Genomic DNA, 24754 nt, shown 5'->3' with positions numbered 1-24754 from the left:
CAGATGTTCCCTCTGTTCTCATGGCAGGGGGGGGGTTATTGCCAGAGGTGTGTTTTATGGTTGTGTTTTCTCACATCTGTGTGTGTGTTTGTGTCTGAAACAACAGGAAACGGATGGTTTGCTGCAGATGTTTATGTACAGTGCAGGTTCCTTCAGGACAGAAGCAGTGAGTTGATGCTTCTGTTGGAGGATTGTTAGTCATCACGTTGACGCACACTCGACATGCCTCCAGGTCCGACCTACTAACCACAGCGTGTTTAATTTGTGCTGTGATAACGGCTATCGCCTGCTCTTATTTACAGTCTAACGTACAACTCATCACAGTGAGTCATCACACTGTTTTCCTCTCTTTACTTTAATCTGGATTTTGCATCATTGCTGAACTGTTTTTTTTTTTTTAAAGTTTCTGGTGGAGATTTTACACCCTTCAAGCAGCAATTTCTTAATAGAAAACATTGCGTTTAGTGATTTAATTTATCTTTAAGTTCTATATCCTGGCAGGACAGAGGAGCAGTGAGAGGCTGCAGGACTGAGAGGTTCAGGAGGTCCTTTGTCCCAACAGCCATAAGGCTTTTTAAGGCAAGGCAATTTTATTTATAGAGCACAATTCGTACACAAGGTAATTCAAAGTGCTTCACAGCTACATAAAATCACAAGAAGGCAATAAAATCATTAAAAAGAAATAAAGAAAAATAAAAGAAAAAATAAAAGAAAACCATTAAAAATAATCATAATTAATTAATTTCAAAGTGAAGAGTGCAGATAAAATACTTTCAGGAGTCATATGCAGAGTGACTGCTGAGTTCTTCTCAAATTGATTGATTGATTTTTATTTATTTATTTTTTAAATTTATTTAGTCATTTATTATTATTATTACTATTAGTTAGTAGTAGTAATTTTTTTAAATTAAAATTGGTATTATTATTGTTAATATACAATCATTGTAAATATTCTTTTTTTGAGCTACTTGACTAATTTGAATTTCCCCCATTGGTGGATGAATAAAGTATTTTTCTATTCTACTCTTGAATTTATAAACTCCCTAAAAACTCCCACGTTCACTAGAAATTCAATAGGAATCTGTGAATATGCTAATAATGTCCCGCCCACTCCTCCGCCCACCAGCAGACGACACCGCCTGCTCCGTCTCCCTGTGCCATCGTGAGCTAAAATATGCTTAATTTAGTCAGATATGTTTGAAACGGAGAGATTCTCAAGCAGAGGAGCTAGGTTACACAGTAAATTATCCCCCATAAGTGGAAGTGATGGATGATATGAACATTATGGGCTGTAAATGCAATGCTAATGTTGGCCAAAAGGTTGCCCTCAGCTTAGAGAAAGCTGGTTGCTCATATTATAACGGTAACTCAGTAGGTAATGGAGAACCTGCTTGAAAAATATTTGACTGCAGACCTGTGTCTTCTTTGGTATTTCTGATGGAGGCTGGACTCAGAGGCACAGCAAAGCCCACAGTGCCAGTGTTCTCATCATAGCTTGCAGCTCCATTGTTTTGTTTATGAGGAGAAATTAAAGAAGGAAAGAGCTTGAAAAGATGGACACCAATAGTTAAAAAACCGGGTAACCAACTGCTGCATCTGTGGAGAGAAAAGAAAGCAAACTGCGGCCAAACATGAGATCATCAGCATCAGAAACATAAATGGGAAGGAACTAGGGCTCTAAGCTCTAAACTCTGTAAACTTTAGCAACATTTGAAACATTTTCAGGTGAGAAAGTAGTCGTTTAGATCCCCAACGTGTTGAAAACCTGACAAAATACCGGCTGTTTACAATTTTGTTCCCACGAATTCGGCGCTACTAAAGCTAGCCGCAGTGAGCAACGCACTTCCGGTTATTTTCACAAAATAAAATACCCGTTGCCTTTTATCATAGGGAAAGCCATTACCATACAATTGGTGCTTTTGTTTTGAAAACAGGAAGTGAACCTACCCTCGTTGTAGCTAGCTTGAAACTGCCGTTTTGACAGGAAATGACGATCGGCGACGTTACGTTACGTTGCATCTTGGGTAGTTTGAGTATGAGTAGTAACCTCATGATGCATACCCAACATTTCAGAGAATCTAGTATGCATCCGGGAAAAAAGTCAGTATGAGTAGTAGGAGAAGTATGCGGCTTCGAACACAGCCAATGTTAATTGTTGTTCGTCAGATTGGCGGATTGTGATTGGCGGGTCAGCCTATATATTGCATGTATCTTTGGGGGCTCGTCAGGTGTTTCCGGAATAACAAACAGCTTTTTGACTGCTGTGCAGCATCATTTTGTGCTCCGTGCGTATGTAACCATGAGACGTGTGATTTAGAGCAGTGTTTCCCAACCGGGGGTACGCGTACCCCTAGTGGTACGCGGAGGTACTGCAGGGGCTACGCGGCGCAGAGGGAGTTTTTTAAATTTATTTATTAAGGCATTACACTTTTATGGAGGACTGTTTATGAAGGAGACTCCAGTTTGGTGAATGTTACATGAGTTAGGCCTGTTCATGTATTCTTTAAAAAAAGAGAAATTTTACTTGTTTAAGTTAGATAACAAAGGAAGATTATTTTGATTTAGTATTTATACTGTTTCAAGAAAATGTTTTTTATTCTTATGTTGAATTCAACTGAGGTTAAAAAAAAAAAGAGAGAGAAAGCCTGAGAATTTTATGTTCAAGTTAAGGATATTAAATAAAATGATTTTCATGTAATAACCACTGTGTTGCTCTACTTTTGGAGAATCATCGCACGCGTTGTGTGTGTGAGCGGGTACTCAGGCCAAAAAAGGTTGGGAAACACTGATTTAGAGCATGAGAGGCAAAATAAATGGAGTTGTTTGCATCAAAACTCAAAGACAAAAGGATTCTCATTCCTCCGTGATGGTCCAAGCGCGTCAACTAGGTTTTAATATCAAAATACCTGAGTGGTTTAAAGCATTGGCTTAGCTTCTACACCACTAATCATCGGAATTAAGTCAATTTCCTTTAAAACACATCCCAGGATTCATTTCACATCCTTTTCTTTGGCTTGTTTGCGTTCGGGGGGGCTAAAGACTGACGAAGGAGATGCTTTTTCACAAATCCACCAGATAAACCAGATTTCTGTGGCTATCAATCAGCCAGTGAGTAGAGTTGGGGTGTTATCGGCTCGATTGAACCCAAATAGCCGGCCTTTCAGCACCGGTTCCTGTGTTGGTCACATTTAACGGCCTGCTTAAGAGGGCATCAGGTCAGCTGCAGCGACTGTACGAGGGCCGCCTCGGGAGCCGTGAGGGAGCGTGTTGCACCTGCTCCTCGTTACGCTGGGTAACGTTTGGTTTCATGTTGGTCAGTTTGTAACGACGCACAGCTTCACACCAGCGAGCCTCCTTCACATCCTCCGGTTTTCTTTGAGCTGGCGGAACAAAAACATCTTTATTCTCCAAACGGCTTCAACAGGCTCCCAGATGAGGTCAGAGGAGCAGAAAACATGCAGATTTTCAAACCTTTATGTACCTCGTGTCGTGTGCATTAGTGTAAAAATCCCTTTTGTTTCCTACTCTTGTTTGAAAGGTGCGACATGAAGGAGGTTTTCCGGTTCACATTGTGAGGCTGCAGACTGCTCGCTGTTGCACAACAACGGCCTGAAGTTTGTGATTTATTCACAGGTTTTTGGTTAATTGGTGTGCAACGCTAGAAGTGTGTTAACGGAGTGAGAGGACGGCAGCGCAGCCTCTTGTTTCTAAATTACCTTCATGATGTTCACATTCAGACTCCCAGGATCGATAAGTCATCAGGGAAACACGGGAGCGCAGAAACACCTCTTTTCAGCCCTCACTGGGAAGACGGAGAGCTACAATCTTTTCTTTACTGGCTCGCAATCATGTTGGCATCAGTTTCATGTCTGTGATAATAAAATGTATATATTTGATCTATTTTAGCCTGATTTGATCTCCCCTTAGTTAAAGGGATAGTTCGCCTCTTCTGACATGAAGCTGTATGACATCCCATATCAGCAACATCATTTCTGAACATCTTCTTACCCCCTGCTGCGTCCTGTGAGCCGAGTTCCAGCCTCGTTTTGGTGTTGATGAAGGTAGTCCGGCTAGTTGGCTGGGGTTTTAAAAAATAAAGCGTTTTGCTTCTCAAAACAATATGCGTTCAAAAGAGTAATACATTTGCATCACAAAATCGTTCTCCAGGAAAAAGTCAGACCTCACAATCGCTTGGCCCTATTTTCTCTCCATGTATAAAATATATTTGATATATTTTATAAAAATATTTTATTTTTATAATATTTTATAAAATATTATATTAATATATTAAAATGTATTTTAAAATATATTTGATAAAATATTTTATTATTTTAATGTATTAAAATATATTATTTTAAAATATATTTACTATAATAAAATATCATCATGATAAATATAATTATTATTTTATTATTAAATGATAAAAAAATATTAAATAAATAATTTGTTAAATAATAAATTAAATTCGTATCACTGCCTGCTGTGCAGACCGAGCAGGAAACACCGTAACAGGCGCGGCTGTCGGCAGCAGGCAGTGATATGAAGGGAGAGAAAATAGGGCCAAGCGATTGTGAGGTCTGACTTTTTCCTGGAGAACGATTTTGTGGCGCAAATGTATTACTCTGTTGAACGCATATTGTTTTGAGAAGCAAAACGCTTTATTTTTTAAACCCCAGCCAACTAGCCGGACTACCTTCATCAACACCAAAACGAGGCTGGAACTCTGCTCACAGGACGCAGCAGGGGGTAAGAAGATGTTCAGAAATGATGTTGCTGATATGGGATGTCATACAGCTTCATGTCAAAAGAGGCGAACTGTCCCTTTAATAGCTGCAATTCCACGTGTCAGCGCACAGATTAAGGTCGGCTTCTGGTTGCAAAAAGAAGTATTTTATCATAAGATCTTTGAAACGTCTTCACTTTCTTACTCCTCCTCTCCTTCTGTCTCGTTTTCAAATGTCTCCCCGTCGGCAGGTCGAGAGAAGAGAAAGGGTCCCATGATCTCTGCCGGCGATGCCGAATTCCCGCGGGATTACCACACCCTGGCCGCCACGGGCGGCCGCGGGGCCCGACGCTTCCCCGACAACAGCAACGGGGGCTTCACGTCGTCTTCGCTGGACCGCCGGCACAACTCTGTGGCCGCCAAAAGCCTGGAGGCCCTGAACAGCATCCAAAAGGCGGACATCGAACGTCAGCGAGACGCCCTGATGGACCTCCAGAAAAACAAGTTCTCCAACAGCCCTGGCAGCATGTCGCAGGGCTCTGCTGCCGCCGGGCGACAGGTAGCCTCACACTCGCTTATTTTCCATTTAAAAATAGGACACGACTGTTTATCTGACTCATCTGCAGCTGAAGCGGTTTCTTTTTATCTCGGTTCCCAAGAGAATACAAAGAGAAAATACCAAGAATACTGACAATTGGTAAAGAATTAAAGTAAACTTTGAGCTGGTTATAAATGTCTGTGTGAGCCGGCAGAACACAGGATGATGCCAACTGGAAGGTTTTCATTGTTACTGTCAGAGTTACATTTGCTAAAAGCCAATAAATTCTACATATATAAATATATATCTCTTCAAACGACTGTAGTACGAGTTTATAGAAGTAAGTGAACCATCTGATTGAAGATCAGTATCATGTCATTTTAGTAAGAATGGAAAAAGCTCATTTAATTTGGGTTAAACTGGGTCTGTGAGGTAAAGGCATCCTGCAGGTCTGAATCCACTGAATGAGAGATTTTCAAACCCAGAACAAAGTTCTGGGGGTGCTTTTTACCCAAATATACGCTCTCAAACACAGAAACCTCATATAACGCCTCATTATTTGTCCCCTTTAGATGGAATTCAGACGTGTGGATTTGCTAATATCCCACAGAAATGACAACATGCAGTTAAACATGTACAAAATGTCTCTTTCTTTATGCAGTGACCACAAGCTATTTCACTCCTTTTGAACCGATTCCCAAAGAAAAGGGAAGAAAACATGTTTTAGCTTTACAAACAGGAAGCTGAGTACACAATTATTACTACGGATGCACCGATCCGATATTTGTTTATCGGTACGTTTGACATTGGATCTGTTTATTTATTTTTAAAGAAATGTTTAAGTCAAGTCAGATGTTGACTTGCACAAAATAATGACCCCAGTCTTTTCCACACAATGAAACTTAACGTTTGTCACCATAATTCTGCGCTGTTTTTCTGTATCGGATCGGTATCGCCTGATGCTAAACCTCAGGTATCGGCTGATGCTAAACCTCAGATATCGGTATCGGCTGATGCTAAACCTCGGGTATCGGTATCGGCTGATGCTAAACCTCGGGTATCGGCTGATGCTAAACCTCAGATATCGGTATCGCCTGATGCTAAACCTCAGATATCGGTATCGGCTGATGCTAAACCTCGGGTATCGGCTGATGCTAAACCTCAGGTATCGGCTGATGCTAAACCTCAGGTGTCGGCTGATGCTAAACCTCAGGTGTCGCCTGATGCTAAACCTCAGGTATCGGCTGATGCTAAACCTCAGGTATCGGCTGATGCTAAACCTCAGGTATCGGCTGATGCTAAACCTCAGGTATCGGCCGATGCTAAACCTCAGGTATCGGCCGATGCTAAACCTCAGGTATCGGCCGATGCTAAACCTCAGGTATCGGCCGATGCTAAACCTCAGGTATCGGCCGATGCTAAACCTCAGGTATCGGCCGATGCTAAACCTCAGGTATCGGCCGATGCTAAACCTCAGGTATCGGTATCGCCTGATGCTAAACCTCAGGTATCGGCCGATGCTAAACCTCAGGTATCGGCCGATGCTAAACCTCAGGTATCGGCCGATGCTAAAACTCAGGTGTCGGTATCGCCTGATGCTAAACCTCAGGTATCGCCTGATGCTAAACCTCAGGTATCGCCTGATGCTAAACCTCAGGTATCGCCTGATGCTAAACCTCAGGTATCGCCTGATGCTAAACCTCAGGTATTGGCCGATGCTAAACCTCAGGTATCGGTATCACCTGATGCTAAACCTCAGATATCGGCCGATGCTAAACCTCGGGTATCGGTATCACCTGATGCTAAACCTCAGGTATCGGTATCACCTGATGCTAAACCTCAGATATCGGCCGATGCTAAACCTCGGGTATCGGTATCACCTGATGCTAAACCTCGGGTATCGGTATCACCTGATGCTAAACCTCGGGTATCGGTATCGCCTGATGCTAAACCTCAGGTATCGGCTGATGCTAAACCTCGGGTATCGGTATCATCTGATGTTAAACCTCGGGTATCGGTATCGCCTGATGCTAAACCTCAGGTATCGGTATCACCTGATGCTAAACCTCGGGTATCGGTATCACCTGATGCTAAACCTCGGGTATCGGTATCACCTGATGCTAAACCTCGGGTATCGGTATCACCTGATGCTAAACCTCGGGTATCGGTATCGCCTGATGCTAAACCTCGGGTATCGGTATCGCCTGATGCTAAACCTCGGGTATCGGTATCGCCTGATGCTAAACCTCGGGTATCGGTATCGCCTGATGCTAAACCTCGGGTATCGGTATCGCCTGATGCTAAACCTCGGGTATCGGTATCGCCTGATGCTAAACCTCGGGTATCGGTATCGCCTGATGCTAAACCTCGGGTATCGGTATCGCCTGATGCTAAACCTCGGGTATCGGTATCGCCTGATGCTAAACCTCGGGTATCGGTATCGCCTGATGCTAAACCTCGGGTATCGGTATCGCCTGATGCTAAACCTCGGGTATCGGTATCGCCTGATGCTAAACCTCGGGTATCGCCTGATGCTAAACCTCGGGTATCGGTATCGCCTGATGCTAAACCTCGGGTATCGGTATCGCCTGATGCTAAACCTCAGGTATCGGCTGATGCTAAACCTCAGGTATCGGCTGATGCTAAACCTCAGGTATCGGCTGATGCTAAACCTCAGGTATCGGCTGATGCTAAACCTCAGGTATCGGCTGATGCTAAACCTCAGGTATCGGCTGATGCTAAACCTCAGGTTTCGGCTGATGCTAAACCTCGGGTATCGGTATCGGCTGATGCTAAACCTCGGGTATCGGTATCGCCTGATGCTAAACCTCGGGTATCGGTATCGCCTGATGCTAAACCTCGGGTATCGGTATCGCCTGATGCTAAACCTCAGGTATCGCCTGATGCTAAACCTCAGGTATCGCCTGATGCTAAACCTCAGGTATCGCCTGATGCTAAACCTCAGGTATCGGCTGATGCTAAACCTCGGGTATCGGTATCGCCTGATGCTAAACCTCAGGTATCGGCTGATGCTAAACCTCGGGTATCGGCTGATGCTAAACCTCAGGTATCGCCTGATGCTAAACCTCAGGTATCGGCTGATGCTAAACCTCGGGTATCGGTATCGCCTGATGCTAAACCTCAGGTGTCGGCCGATGCTAAACCTCGGGTGTCGGCCGATGCTAAACGTCAGGTATCGCCTGATGCTAAACCTCGGGTATCGGTATCAGAGGTGAAAAAAGCGGATCGGTGAATCCCTAATTATTACTGTTGTGTGAGCATGCACAGAGCAACCAGAACATTATGACCACCTGACATCAGCTCTGACCAGTGAATTAAAATCATGACAAAGTGGAAGTTTGGAGATTTAATGCTAAATTTACTCTCTGGTTGATTGTCTTACTATTTATAATGACACCATCCATTCTTTTTTTTTTTTTTTTTTTTTTTTTTTAAATTATTTTTGATATAATAAGCACTGAATTAGTGCTGATACAGAGAGTTTTGGATGATTTTCAGATCCTGTGTAACATTTTCGTAAGTCAACACATTTCAGCTGATTCTGTTAATCCTGAGTTTATTTAAAAAGATTTCAGACTTTTGCTTCACGAAAGGCCACAAAATGCTGTTTGCTGTTAATCTCTAAAGGAATGTGGATCTGCATCAAAGCACAGAGTGCCGCCTCGGGGAGCTTTGAGCTCTTTCTGGTTCCACGTGCACATTTTGTCCCTGAGATAATGGAGGCGCATCGGGCATCTTTATGACCTACTAGCTGGGTCGGCGATGGCCACTTTTTCAATGTTTATTTTCGGAGAAAAGGATTTAAGTGAGACGGTGAGAAACTGTGCTCCATCGCACCTCTTTCTGCTTCATGGCGTCTTTTTCAGTCGCCATCAGTCATGACATGCAGGTGATGCTTGTGGCAGAAGGCCATAAACACAAGTGTCTGATTCACAGTCTCCGTGCGGCTGAAAGAAACGGTTCAACGTCTAGAAGAAGAAGTTTAATTGAGTTTGTGTCCTCATCGTTTCTGACCCTCAGGGCAGCTCAGCACTGCAGAAACTCTCCAGTTGTAGGTGAATTTGTAGCGTTAATGCAAGACGTTTTTGCTCATCTTATTATTCTTTGAACTGTGTGTTTATTGCTTAATGCTGTTAAATCTGCATTAGAGGTTTATCTCTAGAGATGGGACCAAGTCACACATGTGCAAGTCTCAAGTCATTTTTTCTTGGTCAAGTCACCTTATTGTTGCAGTTTTACCTGCAGAATCTGATCTTAATAAAGTGAAAAGACAAAGATATAAGTAACTGTCAGTAAACATCATTGGCCAATGTGTCCAACCTGTCCACCCCGTATCATATCAAGCTAACGTTAGCTAACTACAGACTAGGCTAACAGGATAATATTAGCTCATTTGACGAGCACTTACTGGTCAGAATGAATCTTCAAATGACGAACAAAGTTGGAAGTTGTCGTCTGGCTGTCTGAGATGTTGATGCCGCATGTCTTGCTCTGTGCTGTTCGTCTTTTGCCGTCAAAATGGTGATTACGAAAGCCTCCCGCTGACATGTTGATGCATATCTGATATGAGTTTATTCTCTCCAATAAACACGTAAGGTATGTAGAGAGGGCATGGCTGATTGACAGGGTAGGGATCCAATCATGACGCCATTCTCAGCCTGCGCTCCTACCGGGTAATCATGTTATTTTTTAAAATTAATTTATTAATTTTATATTCAAACTGAAAGCATGAACTGAATAACACTCTAGTCATTCAAGTCATCGTGTCTCAAGTCAAGTCAAGTGCCGAGTCTTTAACTTCCAAGTCCGAGTCGAGTCTCAAGTCTTTTATTTTTTGTCAAGTTATAAGGGCGTATTCACACCTACCTCGTTTGGTCCGGACCAAACGACCAAACGGACCAGATTTCCGTTGGTCCGGACCTTTTGGGATGGTCTGAATACAAACCACCGAACAACCAAACAAGCGGACCGAGACCGAGCTGAAAGGTCGGACTCGGTCCGGATCAAACGAACCCTGGTGCGGATCTTTTGGAGGTGTGAAAGCAGACCGGACCTAATCCCAGACTTTTTGCTTTTTTTGTACCTCGGGAGCATCCGTCGTTTGTCTGCTGCTAGGTAACAGAACAGAGCGTCGTTCTTCTAATTACTAGACCGGCTGTGGTAAAGCTAAGAGCCCGAATTATCTCAGCTTGATGAGCACACATCAGCGTTATCCTCCGTAGCCGCCTTGCCCTTTGTCGTCGTTGTTGATAAATTACTTGTACAGCAGCATAGTAATTACACAGTTGTGAAAATAGCAAAACGTTGAAAAAACATATAGTTTTGATTATATTAAAAGCAATAACGGCACGGAAAGCGTCCATGAATACATTCATTTTTTAACTTAGCACTTTGTGTTGCGCGTGTCGATTCTGACCAATAGCCAAACGACTTCAGGGCGCGTGGCTTTGTTGACATATTTTGGTCCGTTTACTGAAATGTAAAGTCTGAAAGCGAACCGCACCAAAATGAAAAAAAAGGTTCGGACCAAAGCAAGTGAACTATCGGACTTTCCTGGTCTGAATACGCCCTAAGTCATCAAAACAGCGACTCGAGTTTATAACATGGATATTATTCTAAATTAAGGCTTGTAAGTCCCACAGCATTGTCAGTGGGCATCTGTATGTTGTTTTCAGCATCGTTTTCTGTATGCGTTCCGGGACCTGTGCCCGTCTCGTCATCCCTGTGCTGTCATATGTACTTTGCGTTCCGGCACCTTGTGATTTACAAATTAAGCACTGGGCGTCCCTGAATATCTTCAAGAAACTTTTGCAGACCCAGCTCTTCAGAGCATCTCCCACCCTGTACTTCCCTCTATTCCTGCTCTCAATCTCTACTCTGTCAGCTTAGATGTTAGCTTAGATGTTAGCTTAGATGTTAGCTTAGATGTCAGCTTAGATGTTAGCTTATTGTTATATTATTGTTAGCTTTGATGTTAGCTGTAATGTTATATCCTCATTTCTCAGCTGCTTTGGATTTAAAAGCCTCTGCTAAATGCACGAACATGTCAACCTGACGCATTAACGGACACTCTTAATCTGTCATGTTTTTATCTATAATCATTCGCTGTTTTTCTGTTTTTCCCACTCAAACTGAGCCAAATGAACAAGAGAAAAGTCTTTGAACTGTATCTGAAGCTTCTCATTTCAGCTGCTCCCATCCACCGCCCGTTCGTTTTAACACAACGCTCCGCGTTAGCTTGTTAACTGTAAAAGGCTAAGCAGTAACTGTGTGGAGGCATGACGCAAACAACACGTTTTCCTTGAGTTGTGCAGCTAAACCCTCGCGGTGTAAAACTGACTGTTCATCATGTAGAGCAGTGACACTTTCTGCTGCTTCCATCCACCACCGTGCACTTGGCAGGCTAATTGCTCCGGTGATAAAACATGTTGCTATCAGAACTGTGACTCTGTTATTTCAAACTGCACTTCGGGTGCTGTTCAATGTCTCACACGCAGCATCTTTTTCACAGTTGTCTGAATCCAGTGTGAGGAACATTAAGGGGAAAAGGGACTTTAACAGACTGACAAAACCATTAACGTTACATACCTAATGTGTGAAAAGGGCTTTAGATTCTAAAGGCACAGCCCCAAACATTACAAGGAACTCTAATTACTTTAGAAATAGCTTAAATTCACTGGTTTATAAAGTATTTACTCCGCATTTATTTTCTGAATGAGACCATTTTAGGACTGTGATGCTTTTCTTGTGAAACATTTGATTGCAGTGCAGCTGGAGGCGCTTATTTATGTCTGAGGGATGTTAAAGAAAAAATACAGAAATTGAATTTCCCCTCATGAGACACATTTCTAAGTGTTCCAGTGAAAGGAACAACTTGAGCTTGTGTTAAAGCGTTAATCACATAGTGAGTTTTCCCCTCCACTGTGTACATTTCGAAAGCCTGTTATTCTGAAAACTGTTCAGTGGAAAACTGTCCTGCTACAGTGTTAATAGCAGAGATGGGACCAAGTCACACATGTGCAAGTCTCAAGTAAGTCCCAAGTCTTAGCTTTCAAGTCTCAAGTTAGTCCCAAGTCTTAGCTTTCAAGTCCCAAATCTTAGCTTTCAAGTCTCAAGTAAGTCCCAAGTCTTAGCTTTCAAGTCTCAAGTAAGTCTCAAGTCTTAGCTTTCAAGTCTCAAGTAAGTCCCAAGTCTTAGCTTTCAAGTCTCAAGTAAGTCCCAAGTCTTAGCTTTCAAGTCTCAAGTAAGTCCCAAGTCTTAGCTTTCAAGTCTCAAGTAAGTCCCAAGTCTTAGCTTTCAAGTCTCAAGTAAGTCCCAAGTAATATTTTCTTGGTCAAGTCCTGTAATAGGTCAAGTCGAGTCAAAGTCAAGTCACCTTATTATTGTAATTTTACCTGCAGAATCTGATCTTAATAAAGTGAAAACACAAAGATATAAGTAACTGTCAGTAAACATCATTGGCCAAGGTGTCCAACCTGTCCACCCCGTATCATATCAAGCTAACGTTAGCTAACTACCGGCTAGGCTAACAGGATAATATTAGCTAATTTGACGAGCACTTACTGGTCAGAATGGATCTTCAAATGACGAACAAAGTTGGAAGTTATGCTAGATGCTTAACACTCAAGTCATTCAAGTCATCGTGTCTCAAGTAAAGTCCCGAGTCTTTAACTTCCAAGTCCGAGTCAAGTCTCGAGTCTTTTATTTTTTGTCAAGTCACAAGTCATCAAAACAGCAACTCGAGTCGACTTGAGTCCAAGTCACAGTGACTCGAGTCCCCATCTCTGATCAGATGACATTAGAAACAACCAATAAAACCTTCCGTACATGTTTGAAATACTCGGCAACACTGAAGTAAATCATTATTTACTCCAGTTAATAACTCTGAATTGATTCTAGTAAATGAATAATTGATTTGCTGCTTTAAAACTAAACCCGAGACTGATGTAATAGAAAAAAAAATCCATCCATCCATCCAATATATTATCTTCCGCTGGTCCGGGGATCGGGTCGCGGGGGCAGCAACTTGAGCAAAGAGACCCAGACGTCCCTGTCCCCGGCCACTTCCTCCAGCTCTTCTGGGGGGACCCCGAGGCGTTCCCAGGCCAGCCGAGAAATATAGTCTCTCCAACGTGTCCTGGGTCTTCCCCGGGGCCTCCTCCCAGTGGGACGGGCCCGGAACACCTCACCGGGGAGGCGTCCAGGAGGCATCCTAACCAGATGCAAAATGAAAAAAAATCCTATTTTTTAAAACGCAAAGCACTGCCCTTTTGTTACACTGATGTATCGGTTTGTTGTTTTAAACCTCAGGCGGCTCCGTACATTTGATTGGATCCCTGTTCGAACATAAGAGGCATCCAGCTCAGCTGAATTTAACATCGGTACTCTGGAAGGTCGCGTGTTGACCATCTGTTTCTGATCTTTAATTTATCCATTCCGATGTATGACGAGGCTGATGGCGACATGGTCTACTTTTACAATTTCAGGGACACCTGATAAAAATCCAGGTTGACTTGTTCTCATCCACGTTTAGCTGCTCGAGTGTTTATTTAAAACGTAATATAGGTTAGTTTCTTCAGTCATTTGAGACTTGACTTGGACTCGAACACAAAGACTTGAGACTTGACTCGAACACAAAGACTTGAGACTTGACTTGGACTCAAACACAAAGACTTGAGACTTGACTTGGACTCAAACACAAAGACTTGAGACTTGACTTGGACTCAAACACAAAGACTTGAGACTTGACTTGGACTCAAACACAAAGACTTGAGACTTGACTTGGACTCAAACACAAAGACTTGAGACTTGACTTGGACTCAAACACAAAGACTTGAGACTTGACTTGGACTCAAACACAAAGACTTGAGACTTGACTTGGACTCGAACACAAAGACTTGAGACTTGACTCGAACACAAAGACTTGACTTGGACTCGAACACAAAGACTTGACTTGGACTTGAACACAAAGACTTGAGAGTTGACTTAAGACTTGGGTCAAAAGACTTGAGACTTGACTTGGACTCGAACACAAAGACTTGAGACTTGACTTGGACTTGGAAAAGAATTACTAGCTGGCAGCTCACTTTCACCAGCTTCGTTGAACTGATTCAGAGGTCAGATTCTATTTTATTTTATTTATTTTTTTTTTTTTTATGTCAAATCGTGCTCCACCACAGCCTGTTTGACTTTCATCCCATCCTGCTTTAGTAGTCGGCAGGATTGTCCTCAGGGGTGATGATTAGCACATTAACTCAATCAGTTACTGTTAGTTAGCTGCTTAAGATAGTTGGAAAGTAGTCAGTTGCCTTGTTTTAGGTTTAAAAAACGAATGTTTTTCCTCTATGATCCAAACTGGAAGCATACAGAACCTAATTTTAATGAGATTTTAAGTTTTATTTGGTCCACATGAATCTGAAACTGTGTATTAAATGAATGCTCTGCAGAGTCGATCAGTTTATATATGAAAAATCATCAGAATGAAGTATGTGGGATGATTAAGGTGCTTTTCCTGGCCAGGTTGGGCCTACTTTGTTTCTGGGCAGACCAAATCTAGGCCGAATCTCTGGAATGAGGCAATTTGAGTTTGGTCCAGTCCAATAAATATAATGAAAACACATAATCCTAATGATTCAGTGTGTTAGGTTATGGTTGTGGGCAGGCAAAGACGTCCTGTATCAGTCTTTTTTGATTTAGTTCTCCAAAATAAAGTTGCAACATGTAAAGTGACCAGAACACTGAATCGGATGAGGATTCATCTGATTCAGTTTTGAGGGAAGGTGCCGCATCATCCGTTTCTGTAGCAAACCGATGACTCGACTTCGTGCTTTCTCCCAGTTTTAAAGATTTCTCTGAGAGTTTGCTATATCCTGTAACTGAACAAGTCAGCGTGTTATCATAAATATCCGTATACAGTCGTCAGCTTTTAGGCCAGGAATAAACTTACTTTTTATCACACATTCACAGAGGCAACTGGCTCTGTTGTGGGTGTGATTGTTCACAGATTTGCCCGAGTGCTACGCTTCTTACTGAAGGATTCCTTTAGCGGGCAAACCCGATGACTCAAACCAGAGAGAAACGCGCCATCTGCACAGTTTCTGCAACATTTTTCTCCATGCACAGACATGGAGACGGCCGGAAAAGGGTGGAATGCTCTCTCCGGGATGGGAATGAGATCCTTCCCCAAGTGGAGGAGTTCAAGTATCTCGGGGTCTTGTTCACGAGTGAGGGACGAATGGAGCGGGAGGTTGACAGACGGATAGGTGCGGCGTCTCCAGTGACCATCTCTAATTAAAAGCAAATGTATTCCTTTTTCTGACAGCTGTTCACTCTCCTCTTTAGTGATGCCGTCTTAAGTCTTGCTCTCTGACACACGAGCTCAGTATTTATCTTCTCATGCTACTTTGAGGGCAGTTAGATGTACAAAAAAGTCACCACCTGACCATTTAATCCAGCAAATGGGTAAAAGTCTCCCATTGAAAAATGACTGCGGTGATTAAAATGCTTCAAACGGCCGTGCAGCCTTGAGAAAATCTCTTATCAGTGAGGCTAACTCCTAACTAAAAAACCTTCAATTTGCTACAGAGCATAAAGATTGGATTCTGAAGCAATGGAGAAAGGTCATTTTTCTGGGTCCATGTTTAACTTGTTCCAGGTGCATCAGGATGTAAAGATCGGTGGATGAAGTGCTCCACCTGTTGTCGTTCCTACTCTACAAGCATGTGGGAGCAGCGTTTGATCTCATGTTATTTCCTTTGGATCACGTCCAGGTTCAGAAACATTAGACTCCAAAAAAGAGGTCAGTTGACTACCTAAAAGATCAGCTTTTTCCAATAAGAGTCAGGATTCATTGGGCTCTAACTGTGATCGGGGTTCAGGGATTGGTCACCACAGAATCCAGACCTTAACTGCATTGAGAACCTTTATTTGCCAGAGAAGACTTTACGCACCAGTCCAACCCTTTCACCATCAGTACAAACTCTAGTGAGCCCATATTGGTGTGTCCTGAAGTCACTCAGTGGGGTTACATGGCTCTGAAAGGATCGAATAATTGGCTAAATTACGATAAGAATGAGTTGAGCAAGGGTAATTATCCTTGGATATATGGCGGTGAATGAATCGAATCAAACTCAGGCATTGGAGAAAGATGGAGAACGCAGAGCCAGATGGAGCTACGTCCCTCTACATTTGGTCTGTGATGAGCTGCTTGTTGCACAAACTCGATGCCCAACGGAGCATTCTCCATCGCGTTGTTTGTTTCTTTCTGACGGCGACAACAACAGGAATATCGTCTCCTTTGACTTCCGGGTCACGACCCCGGGAAAACATCTGGAGCATGCGCAGAATGCAAAGTCTGATTCACCACGTGTTTCAGCGTCTACAAGCAGGTTTAGAGTGACTTTCAACTCAGTTATCTCGGGGTCTGAATCCGATCGCGAGTAATCCGATCCAATTTCACCTCCATGAGGTACCGCCCCTTTTTGAAAATCATGTAAATGTAAAATCAGTTTTTTGTTGTTTTTTTTTTTTTTTTAATTCTCTACGGGTTTTGGGAGGGCTCGCCCAAACGTGCTTTCGTCATACGTAACGTGAAGATAGCTAGCGTAGCTAGCGTAGCCACCACGCGCTAGTTCTTTTCAAGGTCAGCATGGCGAGTGTACGGAGTAAAAAGCCTGATTTATGGTGTTCTACGGAGAGCGACGGAGACCTTCCCGGAGACTCGTGGAGACCGCAAGGGTTGCGATTGGTCGGCTAACAACATCATTTTCGGAATCACTTCTCCGGTTTAGCTCCTTCAACAACACCGCCATTTTTGAAAGAGTTTACTGTGTGCCGGTCAACATTTGGTCAAAATTTTTTGCATTTCAACATCAACAAGCTCCAACTCCAACAACAGTCTTTCTCTCTCGGTCGCCATCGTTCACTGTGAGGAGTGGAACGGAGCCGGAAGGTGAACAATCAATCTACCACTTTCACCAAAGACGTCGCGAGATTGGGTCGTTTAACGTAGCGGCCCCGACTGATCGGGAGGTGAACTGCCTTGGGTATCCGACATCCCGACGGAGAACTTCGAAAGCTTTAACAGCCTCTGCGTGACCACGGAGACGGATTGACGGATAGTGACGGAGAAGCATACCGAGGCCTTAAAGGGATAGTTCGCCTCTTTTGACATGAAGCTGTATGACATCCCATATTAGCAACATCATTTATGAACATCTTCTTACCCCCTGCTGCGTCCTGTGAGCAGAGTTCCAGCCTCGTTAGTAGTCTGGCTAGTTGGCTGGGGCCACAAAAATAAATCTCTTGGCCCTATTTTCTCTCCCTTCGTATCACTGCCTGCTGTGTAGACCGAGCAGCAAACACTGTAACAGGCGCGGCTGTCGGCAGCAGGCAGTGATACGAAGGGAGAGAAAATAGGGCCAAGCGATTGTGAGGTCTGACTTTTTCCTGGAGAACGATTTTGTGATGCAAATGTATTACTTTGTTGAACGCATATTGTTTTGAGAAGCAAAACGCTTTATTTTTTAAGCCCCAGCCAACTAGCCGGACTACCTTCATCAACACCAAAACGAGGCTGGAACTCTGCTCACAGGACGCAGCAGGGGGTAAGAAGATGTTCATAAAAAATGTTGCTGATATGGGATGTCATACAGCTTCATGTCAAAAGAGGCGAACTATCCCTTTAAGGCGTCTACCTACACTTAATAACTCGATCTTATTGTAATTTAGCCCTTAATCCGCTCCTTTCAGTGCCATGTAACCCCACTGACTGTTGTGCCCCGAGCCGTTCACACCAGCCTCTGATGAGTCGCTGCTGACATCACAGAAGGGGCGGAGTCGAGCCCTTCCTGCCAAAAACAGACGGTTAACAGCGAGGTGTCAACAACAGGCAGGCACAGAGAGCCACTGTGCTCAAACTAAAAGGGTATTTGGACCAAAGCCTGTCTCATACGTCTCAATAAGAGCCCATAAGATGGTGTCGAATTATTAAAAAAGGTCATGTGTCACCTTTCTGCTCCTTCTCCAGCTTCTGTCCATCACGACTCGGTCCGCTCCCTCTGCCCACCTCCTTCCTCTCCTCCCACTCGTTACTCTCCCTGCACACCATCCATCTCCTGAAAAGGTGGACAGAGACTAACGGGTGGAGTCTGCCGTCGTCATGGCAACCCCATCGTTTTTTTTCCCCCCCATATAAGGCAAACCGAGTGATATCATATGGTTGGCGATGCCTGGGCTGTGGAAGGAGGCACACGCTGTACGGGGGAGAGACGGCAAAGAAGGGAGGGAGGTTGTTTTATTTTATCGTTTCTGTCAGGGATGAAGGAGAGAGAGAGAGGGGGCAGGAGAAGCAGGAGGAGGGGCAGGAAGACGTACTAACTGCCTCTTAGGCGCTACTACGGGTACCAGCGAGGGGCGACTCCGGGAGAGTCCTCTGGGCGCGGGAAACACACAGAGCCGCAGTGGGAAGGAAAAAAACAAAAATGGAGAGAGGGGGGGAGGAGGAAGAGGGCGGCGTGTGGAGCTGGAGGATGCGCCGTCATTAGAAACGGTAACTCTAACCCCGTCGCTGCATCCTCAGCTGTGACATTTGGCGTTCCTCCGTGGCGCCGCTGTGTTGTGGTTGTGTGGATGATGCACGAGATGATGGGATGGGATGACCTGCCTCTTCATGTATGAGCCGTAAGCAGATGAGCACACGCGTGTGCGTCCACGCAGGCAGGTGAGGGTCAGGTGTGTCGCGCTGCCGCAGTGATGTGTATTCATGTGTTTGGGCTGATTGTTTTTGGGCTGAGGGCTGCTTGGCATGCAGGTCAGGCACGCATGTCTCTGTCTCCCTTCCCCTCGTCTCTCGGGGTCCTGTTTGTCTCTGTGTGCCTCAGGATTTCAGCTCAGATGATTGAGAAATATTGCATCACTGAGTCACTGTGCATAGGGGGGCCTGTTTGAGTTCATGTTGGTTGTTCGTGCTTTAAATCATCTATGAGTGATGCTGTGATTACACAGCTCCCAGCTCCGTGTTATATTGAGTTATATCGGAACACAATGATGGGTGCTTGACTTCCCAATCAGCAGCTCTTTGTTTGTGTGGCGGTGATGCTGACAGGAACCTGGGAGAGGTGCGATAATATTAATGCCCGTTTCCCAGTTGTCGTCTTGTAATTGTGAAGCTACAGAGTGGAACTGCTTCAGGGCTGAGAGCAAGAAACCAGCTGAAGGTTACTGAGATTTTTAACTGTTTATTCAGAAATAACCATTATTTCTTCTTCTTGAGTCGGAGTAAATTAGTTTTATATGATCCAGGATGTCATAAAACTGGACATGAGCAGCAGTGTTAATTCTTACATCCTTTTAAGTCCTGCACAAACAGCAGCACGGAATAATTAGATAAGCTAATGCTTAGATGAATCAAATCAAATTTATTTTTATAGCACATTTCATGTACAAAACTATTCAAAGTGCTTCACATAAAATAAAAGCATTGCAGCAAGGAGACGAAGAAGCATTAAAAATACATAAAAGAATATAAAGAGAAACAAATAATACGATTTAAATTAATTTAAAAACAAGCAACAGTCCAGATAAGTTAAAAGATATCGTGCAGATTTCATGCATAGACACATGAGAAAAGAAATGTTTTTAACCTGGATTTAAATATAGACACCCTGTTAAAGGTTCAGTCTGCAGTATTTTTAACAGCATTTGCTAACAAAGCGTTCAAACTCGTCCTCTCTTCGTAGCACCGGTGTTCCTAAACCGAAGAATAGAACAAAACGGCAAACTAACCATAATTAAGCGATGCTTTTTAGCGTGCAACTTTGAAACGAACACATCCACATCTCTGCACGCACTCCGAGGGAAGGTGCCGCATCATCTGATTTTATGTGAAAGTGTTTGCTTTGCTGTTGCTGTGATTCTAAGTGCTAAATGCTGCTTCAAGTACTCAAAATTATGACTCTGAGGGTCATAGTGAGACACTCGGGTTGTATATTGGACCTTTTTATTTTAAAAAAAACGGGGGCTAGATTAGTTGTAGTCATCATTTGGCTTCATCAGCAATTTAACGATTAACCCCTCAAAGCTTTTAGATTCACAGTTTCTGGATAAATTCACGTCAGAGTTGCTGTTGTAGTGAGGAAGGCCTGAGGACGCCTCAGCAGGCGTGTTTTCTTCTGTGAACCTGGATGCTGGCCTGTTGCTGCTGCCAGCTCACAGGTAATTCATCTTTCCAATCTTCTGAGGACTGGTTTGCTTTTTCAGGCAGGAGAACCACTTCAAAGCCTGGCGGTCGGTGCCTGTTGGACGGTGGTTATATTTTGTTTGAAGCTCCCTCTAAAGCGCTTTGAGTGGTCAGCTAGACTAGAGAAGTGCTATAGACGTTCAGTCCATTACTGGGACACAATCTGACACATTTATGGCCCAAAACACTCCCATTTTGGGAGATGTCTAGTTATTATAGTGTTATAACCTCTATTTATATTTCAATATTAAAACATATTGTCGTAATATACTATTTCAAATGCAGGGAAATCAATCTTATTGACCCATTATTGAATCTGGCAAAGGATTTTGCTTTTGTTTGTGGCCTTTTTTCCTCAGTTTAGAGACCACTAGTCTGTTAATTACAGCCGTGCATAAGTCTGTCCCGTCACACTCTGACAGCAGAGTTTATTGGTTCTTAAACCTTTTTCTATGTAATGCTGAAAAATGAGCTCCAAATGAATTCTATCATCACTTTTAAACACAGCTTGCGTAACAAACTGTCAGCAATAATGCTGATTTGATGAACTGACTCCATATTTTTTTAAACTGCTGCTTTTATTTCAGACCTGCTCTGAAACTGTTTTTGTTCCTCACTACACGCTGCAGTAGTTGTTTCTTAAAAAAAACTGGGTCCTGGTTTGGTGGTCCTTGTTGGTCCTGGTAATCCTGTGCCTGAAGGTCTGAACCAATCTGTCAAATGATATTATTTGCAAAAACTAATCTTGGTAATGTGATCAAAGAACTCCCTAAAATTCCTGTTTTGCATCAAATATTAATGTAGCACGTGTTTTGGCTCCCAAGAGGGCACTTTAGCACGTGTTTTGGCCCCTCCCAAGAGGGCACTTTATCACGTGTTTTGGCTCCCAAGAGGGCACTTTAGCACGTGTTTTGGCCCCTCCCAAGAGGGCACTTTATCACGTGTTTTGGCTCCCAAGAGGGCACTTTAGCACGTGTTTTGGCCCCTCCCAAGAGGGCACTTTATCACGTGTTTTGGCTCCCAAGAGGACACTTTAGCACGTGTTTTGGCCCCTCCCAAGAGGGCACTTTAGCACGTGTTTTGGCCCCTCCCAAGTGGGCACTTTAGCACGTGTTTTGGCCCCTCCCAAGAGGGCACTTTAGCACGCGTTTTGGCCCCTCCCAAGAGGACACTTTAGCACGTGTTTTGGCCCCTCCCAAGAGGGCACTTTAGCACGCGTTTTGGCCCCTCCTAAGAGGGCACTTTAGCACGCGTTTTGGCCCCCAAGAGGGCACTTTAGCACGCGTTTTGGCCCCTCCCAAGAGGACACTTTAGCACGTGTTTTGGCCCCTCCTAAGAGGGCACTTTAGCACACGTTTTGGCCCCTCCCAAGAGGACACTTTAGCACGTGTTTTGGCCCCTCCCAAGAGGGCACTTTAGCACGCGTTTTGGCCCCTCCCAAGAGGACACTTTAGCACGTGTTTTGGCCCCTCCCAAGAGGACACTTTAGCACGCGTTTTGGCCCCTCCCAAGAGGGCACTTTAGCACGTGTTTTGGCCCCTCCCAAGAGGGCACTTTAGCACGCGTTTTGGCCCCTCCCAAGAGGGTACTTTAGCACGTGTTTTGGCCCCTCCCAAGAGGACACTTTAGCACGTGTTTTGGCCCCCAAGAGGACACTTTAGCACGCGTTTTGGCCCCTCCTAAAAAAAAAAGGGTCCTGTGCTCTTGTTGGTCCTGGTAATCCTGAATCAGAAGCTCTGAACCAATCTGTCAAACATCAATTTATTTTTGTTTTTGCTGCTTAAAGATCCAAGATTTGACCTGAGAAGATATGAAACTGTGTCACTGAGGAGCAGAATAAGACGTCGGCCGTAGGTATGAGGGCTCCATGCTGGTTTCCAGGGTTGGACGGAGGCCTGGATACCACGCAGAGCTCAAGAATCTGGGTCACTGTAGCCCACAGGCCTGTTGAGGTCTTTGTTTCCCAGAGCTGGTTCGCTCTGCCCTGCTTCCTTCCTTCACTGATTCCATATTCATCAAAATGTCAGATGAGTTCTCCGAAGTTGAATCTTAGATTTCAGAAGAGAAAACCACAGTTTCACCTTCACTTGAGCTCAATTGTTCAGGGAATTGTTTTTTGCCAGAGCTCTCACAGCATTTGTGGTTAAGTATATGTTGCAAACTGCATGTCAGTTTTTTAATGAATATACTTAATCTGTGTGTTATTGAAGTGCCAGAGTTCTTTGTACCGTTTAAACAAACATTGCTGCTTTTTTCCAGTGTTCATCTCTGAACTTTGGATTTTTTTTCTCCAAAAGACATGAATGTTTGATGCAAAACAGGAATTTTAGGGAGTTCTTTGACCACATTACCAAGATTACTTTTTGCACATTGTTTCAAATTGGCTTGTTGAGACAGCCGTATGTAGCTTTTGCAGATGTCTGTGTTTAAAAACCCAAGATTTCAGAGTGAGAAGGATGCTAAAAAATGTGCAGCACAACCCTCTGTGGGTGTGTTTGGAAGTACTCAAAGCTAATTGAACTGGGAAACATCTATGAGTGGCGTTTGCTTTTCAATGAGTTTTGTTTTGGATGCCACACAAGCGTTGTTGTAAATTATACTTCAGTAATTATCCACTGCAGTAAAAGTAGTTGGAAACTGCGTTCCTCCCTCAACTCCTCTGACTAAAACAAGAGAGAAATATGAGTCTCAGCTCTGCTGCAACATTTGTTCAAACCCAAATCTCACGAGCTATTACACAGCTTCTGAAATAAGTCTGCATGCAGAAATGTGCCATCAATCACGCTGCTTAACATAAATAGTTAAAACAATCACCAGGTAAATAAGATTACGTCCCAAAATGAAAAGAAAATGAGCCGTGTCTCTGCTCCCAGATGCTGGGGGCGAATCTGCTCAAGAGCTCGTTTTAACTAAAGCGATCTGCTTAGATGGGAAATCACAAACTAACACAGCAGATGCTAAATATTTAAATCCCCTTCCAGCTGGGGTCTAAGTTACCAACATTTCTGAATTGTGCAGCTTACGTTTTTACGGTGGGTTTTTTCCTGTGAGGTTTCAGCCAGCGAGATGCAGCAAAAGCACGCAGGTGGGGGTGGGGTGGGGTGGTGGGGGGGCTCAGTCCGGCTGTCGCAGTTGTACAATACAAGTTTAAAACTTACAAGTAGAAAAAGGTGCAGGTGTTGCTGCTTATTCCCAATCCCATACCACCCTGCCTCTGCACAAAGCAATAAAAACAGAGAGGATGCTTTTCCTTAATGAATGCAGAACAAGTTAGCTAGCTAGCTGCTAGTCTGAAGCTAATGCATCGTAGTAGCTCTATAGATGTTGTTCCAGTGTTGGGGGTGGGGGCAGACTCAGGCTGTGTTCAAAACTACACACTTGCAAACTGCATACTTCCATTCTGCATACTGCATACTCATCGATCAGACAGTATGCAGAGCGTTTACCCACAATGCATTTCGCTCCTGCCCGAGCCAAAATCAGTCGGCATGAAGCCGATTCGCTTAAGCTCTAAACTCTGTAAACTTTAGCAACATTTGAAACATTATTCAGGCGAGAAAGTAGTCGTTTAGATCCCCAACGTGTTGAAAATCTGACAAAATACCGGCTATTTACAATTTAGTTCCCATGAATTCGGCGCTACTAAAGCTAGCCGCAGTGAGCAACGCACTTCTGGTTATTTTCACAAAATAAAATACCCGTTGCCTTTTATCATAGGGAAAGCCATTACGATACAATTGGTGCTTTTGTTTTGAAAACAGGAAGTGAACCTACCCTCGTTGTATCTAGCTTGAAACTGCCGTTTTGACAGGAAATGACGATCGGCGACGCCACGTTACGTTGCATCTTGGGTAGTTTGAGTATGAGTAGTAACCTCATGATGCATACCCAACATTTCAGAGAATCTAGTATGCATCCGGGAACTTCTGCTTACTCAAACTCGCATACTAACTCAAAAAGTTAGTATGAGTAGTGGGAGTAGTAGGAGAAGTATGCGGTTTCGAACACAGCCTCAGTCCGGCTGTTGCACTTGTACAATACAAGTTTAAAAGTAGGAAATGGTTCAGGTGTTGCTGCTTATTCCCAATCCCATAACACCCTGCCTCTGCACAAAGCAATAAAAACAGAGAGGATGCTTTTCCTTAATGAATGCAGAACAGTTAGCTAGCTAGCTGCTAGTCTGAGGCTAATGCATCGCAGTAGCTCTATAGATGTTGTTCCAGTATTAATAAAA

At 43.7% G+C, this 24754-nt stretch overlaps 1 protein-coding gene across 10 annotated transcripts in view; it reads left to right on the top strand.

The window, feature by feature from the left end:
• The window catches only part of LOC142373825 (SRC kinase signaling inhibitor 1-like), a 163856-nt gene that overhangs the window by 56422 nt on the left and 82680 nt on the right, over window positions 1–24754 (top strand). For 8 of the 10 annotated variants that reach the window (XR_012768581.1, XM_075457252.1, XM_075457256.1 and 5 more), the window contains exon 2: window positions 4975–5282. Coding sequence is in view for 7 of the 10 variants with exons in the window: in XM_075457252.1 (XP_075313367.1) it covers window positions 4975–5282 (308 nt within the window). In the remaining 3 variants the exon portion in view is untranslated. Of the gene's footprint in view, window positions 1–4974; window positions 5283–18852; window positions 19003–24754 lie in introns of those variants that run through there. The other 2 variants (XM_075457258.1, XM_075457257.1) reach the window with 1 other exon arrangement.

Source organism: Odontesthes bonariensis, chromosome 23 (genome assembly GCF_027942865.1).
Source record: "Odontesthes bonariensis isolate fOdoBon6 chromosome 23, fOdoBon6.hap1, whole genome shotgun sequence".
Classification (NCBI taxonomy): Eukaryota; Metazoa; Chordata; class Actinopteri; order Atheriniformes; family Atherinopsidae; genus Odontesthes; species Odontesthes bonariensis.
The sequence above is the reverse complement of the archived record's forward strand: the minus strand, read 5'-3'. Positions and strand labels throughout refer to the sequence as shown.